This window comes from Equus asinus, chromosome 10 (assembly GCF_041296235.1).
Source record: "Equus asinus isolate D_3611 breed Donkey chromosome 10, EquAss-T2T_v2, whole genome shotgun sequence".
NCBI classification, from domain to species: Eukaryota; Metazoa; Chordata; class Mammalia; order Perissodactyla; family Equidae; genus Equus; species Equus asinus.
In genome coordinates, this window is record NC_091799.1 from 50446962 (window position 1) to 50453949 (window position 6988).

At 33.7% G+C, this 6988-nt stretch overlaps 1 protein-coding gene across 1 annotated transcript; it reads left to right on the top strand.

Moving 5' to 3' along the window:
- The first annotated feature begins 481 nt into the window (after positions 1 to 481).
- Positions 482 to 1388, top strand: LOC106846137 (olfactory receptor 14I1-like). The gene is given in 2 exon segments (XM_014864723.3): positions 482 to 1176; positions 1178 to 1388. Coding segments are annotated over 2 exon segments (906 nt in total).
- Positions 1389 to 6988: the final 5600 nt, after the last annotated feature.

The window sequence follows — 6988 nt, forward strand, 5'->3', positions numbered from 1 at the left end:
AGCTGACTCCTCCCACGACTTGCAACCATTATAATTCCAAGCTTTGTATTAAAAATATATCCAGAAATTGTATAAAAGGAAAATTGTTGGCTTTATCTCACAAATTCTTATTTAGTAGATTTTCCTTGGGACCTGAAAATCTGTATCTATAACAAGCACCCTATTTGATGAAAAAGTCTTGATCTCATGTTTTGAGCAGTACTTCACAGCAAATATGTAATTCTAATCAAAAGCTCTGGGAATTTACTTACCTAACTATTAAAGTCTTAGACATACCTCACTCAGAATCTTCTTATGTGAAAAATTCATCTACCGTCACTCCATTGGCTTAAGCAATGTAGAAGATATTGACTAGTTCAGTTAGAGGAATACTATTTTTATAACATTGTATTAATACAACATTGTGTTCATTTTTATTTACCTCATTTTTAATCTTTTCATATTTTTCCGCTAACAATCAGGACATAGATTTACCTGCCCAATGGACAATCTCGTGGAAGTGACAGAATTCCTCCTCATGGGGTTTTCTGATGTCTGGGAGCTACAGATGCTACTTGCTGGACTGTTTCTGCTGATTTATCTGGCAGCTCTGGTGGGGAACCTTCTCATCATCATGCTCATTACTCTTGATCAGTATCTTCACACGCCCGTGTACTTCTTCCTAAGGAACCGCTCCTTTTTGGATTTGTGCTACATCTCAGTCACCGTGCCTAAGTCAGTCCACAGCTCTCTGACGCACAGCAGCTCCATCTCTTATCTTGGCTGTGTGGCTCAAGTCTACCTTTTCTTTGCTTTTGCATCTGCTGAACTGGCCTTTCTCACTGTCATGTCCTATGACCGCTATGTTGCCATTTGCCACCCCCTCCAATATGGAGCTATTATGACATCAGGAAAATGCCACGAGACGGCAGTCATTGCCTGGCTAAGTTGTTTTTCTTATGCAGCAGTCCACACTGGGAACATGTTTTGGGAGCCCATTTCAAGATCCAACATGATCCACCAGTTCTTCTGTGACATCCCTCACATGTTGGCCCTGGTTTCCTGTGATGTTTTCTTTGTTGAGTTTGTGACCCTAGCTCTGAGCTCCAGCTTGGTGCTGATATGCTTTGTTCTTATAACCACCTCCTATATCCGGATCTTCTCAACAGTGCTCAGAATCCCTTCAGGAGAGAGACGAGCTGACTGTCATCATCCTCTTCCTCACCACAGGGCTCTTTGCTGCCTTAGGGTCAATTACCAAAACTTCTTCCATTCGAGATTTGATGATTGGTATGGCATACACAGTTTTGCCTCCCTTCCTGAATCCCATCATATACAGTCTTAGAAACAAGGAGATCAAAGGTGCTGTCTGGAGACTGTTCGGGAAGATAAATCCTCTGCAAAAGTAGAACACCTGGTCTCTGCTAATGGGAGGTCTGTAACCAAAGGCCAGGAGATCCAAACACTTTATGACAGACAAATAATATTGAAAAAAACTGTTGAATGGCAGAATGAAATGTTTCCTGCTCTGGATTTAGAAAGAAATGCAAATGTTCCTGCAAAAAATAAAAATCTATTGATAGGAAATATTCCAAAGTTGTGTAACTACAACCTTCCGTGGTGATCCATTCCTTCTCGTCCCATTTATCTTCCAACTCATTTAAATACCTTACACTGAACCTGTAGCCCTACACTAATGTTACTGTGCATTTGTTGGAAGGGGACGCACATTTATTTTTAGTATCTAATTTACCTACTCAGGAATGAGAAGATAAAACAAGCAAAGTAGTTACAGAGGACAGGAGTTAATGTTGTTACTCTATAAATCATTCCGGAAATTGAGCCAAGTTTCATCAACACCCCTTTTTGGCATCTATTTAAATCACCATGTTTAACTTTTGAAATGCTGTAATAGTAACAATAAAAACAAATAAGTGTATAATATCTGCTTTACATCAGACCGTGGTCTAAATACTTTATATATCTATATTTGTGGTAACTCAATACTCACAATGACACAATGATATTGGCTCTGTTTATTTCATTTGGGTTTTGTAGACAAGAAAACTGAGTTAGAACTCAAGAACTTGCCCAAGTTCACACAGCTAAAAGTGTCTGAAACAATTATTGGTTCCAGACAGTTTGATTAGAGAATATAGAATGTTTTCCACAATTTTATACTATCTTAATATCTGTAATGAAAAATTAATGTTCTTATATTAATTTATATTTCTGGAGTACATGTACTTTTTATGTGTGTTGTTAGATTCTAGATTATTGTTGCTAGCATCATATTTAGAATAATAGTACTTACTATGTATGAAAGGGTATCAAAGGGTGTCATTTTTGCTGCCATTCTTACCTTCTTTTTTAACAAAGCTATTTCAGATTCCTAGGATAATTTTCCAAGTTCTATACATTTCTTAGTCTTTAACATTAAATAATTATCTCTATTCCCCAAATATTTGATAGGTGATGCCTGGGCATAGAGGCTATGTTTGAAATTTTAATGAAATTTTCCATTTCCTTTAGAATAGTTGGTTTATTCATTTTTTTCATAAAATTTTAAATTTTGAAAATTGTTATTTTCGTAGAAAATGACCCATTTTTTCTGAATTTATAAATGTATTAGTATGTGAATTTACATCCATGATTTCACTAATTCTTTAAAATTACATGTTCCTGAATAATTCATTGATTACACTTTCTAAATGTTTGGCGTTTTATGTTGTTTTATTTTACCTTCATGGTAATAATATTTTTACAGTTCTTATGTATTTACTTTCTAACTAATCTGTAGTGCAATTCATTTTGTTTGGTGTACAGTCCTGTGAGTTTTGACAAATGTATGGAGCCGTGTAGCCATCTTCACCATCCAAACACAAAATGCTTGTATCCCCCCACTGCACATTGCCTCCTGATACCAATTATAGACAGGATCTCCTCTAACTCCAGCCCGTGGCCAATTCTGACTTGCTATCTCTCCTTACAGTTGACCTTTCACACAATGTTATCCAAACTGAATTAAAGGGTATGTAGCTTTTGAGTCTGGCACTTTCCCTTAGCAAAATGGATTGGAGATATACTCAGATTGAATCATATATCAACACTTTGTTCCTTATTATTGCTGAGAATTTTTCGTTGAACATGTTACTGCTATGTTTATTTATTCATTCACCAGTTGTTTCCAGTTTTTAGTTATCTATAAGCATAGCTGATATAACCTTTCATGTACAGGTTTTTAAGTAAATGTAAGTTTTCATTTCTTTTGGGAAAAAATGTAGGAGTAAAATTGTTGAGACTTTGAAGTGCGTGTTCAACTTTCTAAGAAATGGACTAACTGCTTTCCAAAGAGTAACACTGTTTCTGACCAGCAAAGTATGTCAGTTGAGTGTCTCTGCAGTCTTCTCAGCATTTGGTATAACAGATTTTTTAATTTTCTGTTTTATTAATTGACTATGTGTGTATTAATATCTCATTTAGTTTTAACTTATTTTCCAAATGTCTAATGATATAGTTCTTCTTTTCCTGTGTTTATTTGTTATATTTATGTGTGCTTTGTGAAACGTCTGTTCAAATATTTTGCTCATTTTTAATTAAAATGTTATTACTGAGTTTTGAGAGTTCTTCCAATAGTATGATTAAAAGCCATCTGTAAGATCTATGATTTTCAAATATATATCCTTAGTCCATAGCTTGATTTTCACATACTGTTTTGCAGAGCAAACATTTCTAACTTTAATGAAGTTCAATTTAGCAAAATTTTCTGATATGGATTATGATTGAATGACTTTTCTTTTTGCTGAGGAATACTGGCCCTGAGCTAACATCCATGCCCGTCTTCCTCCACTTTAGACATGGGACACCTACCACAGCATGGGTTTTGCCAAGTGATGCCATGTCTGCACCTGGGATCCGAACCAGCGAACCCTGGGCTGCCGAGAAGCGGAACTTTCAAACTTAACCACTGTGCCACTGGGCTGGCCCTAATGACATTTTTAAGACTCTACAAACCCAAAGTCACAAAGATCCTATTTTTTAAGCAGAATTATAATGTTAGGCTTTACATGTAGGTTTATGATCTAATCTGCATTCATTTTTCAATAGAATATGAGGTATGTCTCTGGGTTCCTTTTGTTGTTTGTTTGCATATGGATGTCCAATTTTTAGCAACTCTTTCCAATGAATTACCTCTTTGTAACTTTGTAAAAATATCTATTAAACTTATTTGTGTGAGTCTATTTCTTGACTCTCCTGTTTCATTTATCTATCTGCTTATCAATTGCCTAATCCCACACTTTATTTCTGTCCTTTTACAATAAATATTGAAATTAGGTAGTGTGAACTCTCAGTCTTGATTCTACTCTACAAAGTTAGAATTTTATCTTATTGCATAAATTTTAAAATCATTTTGAATAGGATCAAATTTTAGAATCAAGTCTACAGCTGTTCTTCTATTCATTATTTTCTGCTTTCTTTTCCTTTGTTTCTTTTAAAACCTCCCACAAAGAAAACATCAAATAATTTACCCAATAAATGTTTCTCCCTATAGTTTGCCTTTTACAAAATGTTATCGAAATGGAATTATATGGTACATAGACTTTTGAGTCTGGCACTCTTTTTAGCAAAATGGATTTGAGATTCATCTATGTTGAACTGCATATTAGGTCCATGGAGTCAAAAGAGGCAATGATCTGTTATTCTAGTATAATGTAATAGTCGCTGAAATGCTATTATATGCATATGAGGAAAATATAAAATATAAATACTCTTTATTTAGAACTACAATTTTGAGTAATCAAATTTGTTTTAAAATATATAACAATTTCAACTTCATTTAATAGTTTTAAAATAAGCATATAAAATGAAGAAAACACAGAAATGCATCAAAAACAGAGACAAAAGAAGTGCAGTGAAAACAAGATGTTAATTTATGCTAACTAATGTTTATTATACATAATCATAATGCACAATTTCTTGTTTTTGAACATAAAAGTGTACTGTTATGAAGTAAATTTGTTAGAAATTATTGGCAAAATAAAATCAAGCGGCTTAGGAATGAGAATCTAAACTGTCTATCCCCACACTCAGTGTGGACATGAAGAACTGAAAGCATCTCTGACTGTCTTCATTAGCAGGGTTTTGTTATTCTTCTGATTTCAGTACTATGACTTTATTCTTCCAGGAGTCTCCTGTCCAGACCACCGGTTTTATTACATTATGGAAATTTCCCAAAAGATCTATCAACTCTTCAATTGGAAACATTCACACTGTTTACCCCTAATATTCTTTCACTCTGTTTCTTCAAAATCTTCACCTTGCTATTTCCACAACTCTGGGACAGTTGCATGGTGGTCTTTACCCAATCCTGATCAAGGCCCCCAGCCCAGCTTTGCAAGATTCACCTAAAGTCAAAATTAGAAACCTCATGTTAACCAAGAAGATTCTGCCAAAGCTTGGCAAGGTGGAGTACTCTGTTGCTGTGGTAAGCAATGAACAACAAAGTTTTGTCTTATCAACAAGTTGCTCTGGTGATATTTGGGGAACTAGTTTTTGACGACAGTTACAGTAAGTTGGAACAGCACAGATGGAAATTGAGGTCACGCAAGTCAGAAATTCCCACCCAGGAAGCTGCAGCACATTGAAATGCCCTGGAGGAATTCTGATTAAGATGCATGTAGAAGTAAAATATATGCTACCATATAAAAAATAAGGAAATTGTAAATGAAGCTTAGTTATAGTGATATTTTACATCAATTGGTATATAATAAAAGTGTTAATTTAAAATTGACGGTTGAAATTTCTAAGCTAACTACAAAAAAGATACTCAATGGTATAACAACAACACCAAACTAAAAGGAGGAAAAGGAAATAATAAAAAATCAAATGTATTACTTCAAGAGAAGTCAGTAAACCACACAAGAACAAAAATAGCACAAATAGAAAACAAATCACAGAATGGTAGAAAATACTGATACAACTGTCAGTAATTAGACTACTTATAAATGAAATAAACTCTTCAGTTAAAATCAAAGATTATTGGAGTGTCCAGAAACACAAGATCAAGCATGTACTTTTTACAATAAACCCGATTTATATATAAAACCAAGGTTGATGCGAAGGTAAGAGAATTAAAAATAATATCAGAAAGAAAACTCATGTTACTCTATTATCAGATAAAGTATTACTAGAGATGAAAAGGGCCACTTTAGGTTGAAAAGAGGATGTAATTTAATATGAGGATATAGTAATTGTCAATTCCTATGCCTTTAATTGCATAATTCAAAGTGTAAAAAGAATGAAATTGGCAAAATTAGAAGAAAAAAGTCAAATCCATAAACATAGATGGAGATATTTACACTCCTCTCTCGGTAACAGATTGAACAAGCAAATATAAACTTCGTAAAGATTGTGATTAAACTGCTCTGTTAAAAAGTTAAAATAATTGATATTTCTAGCACAGCACATAGCACGTTTTTTATCAACTACACATAGAACAATTATAAACTCAATATTTAGCCAGAACAATATGCAAATACTCAACAAATTCCAAAGCATCTGAATTATGCAAGCTATGCTGTCCTAAATACATGGTAGCAAACCAAAAGTCCAAAATGAGGTATAACTAAAAATTTCCCAGAAGTATAGAAATTATGTAACACACTTTAAGAATAAGAATTGGGCCAAAGGAATAAGAAATAAAATTGATAAAGTATTTTAAACTAAATTATAATTAAATATAACTGTACCCAAATTTATGGGATGCTGCTAAAATAGTGCAGAGAAAGATTTACAGCTTTAAAAGTATATGTTGAAGGAGAAAAATGTTTGAAAAGGAATGATCCAAGTGACATCCCAAGAAGATATAAGAAGAGCAAAGTAACCCCAAGACATAGAAGAGAGTAAATAACTAAATAAAAGGAAAAATTAATAAAACAATGCAGATGCATAGCAGAAACAGATATAAAGATTGGTTCTTTAAATATTTAACAATGTTAATAGCCCATAG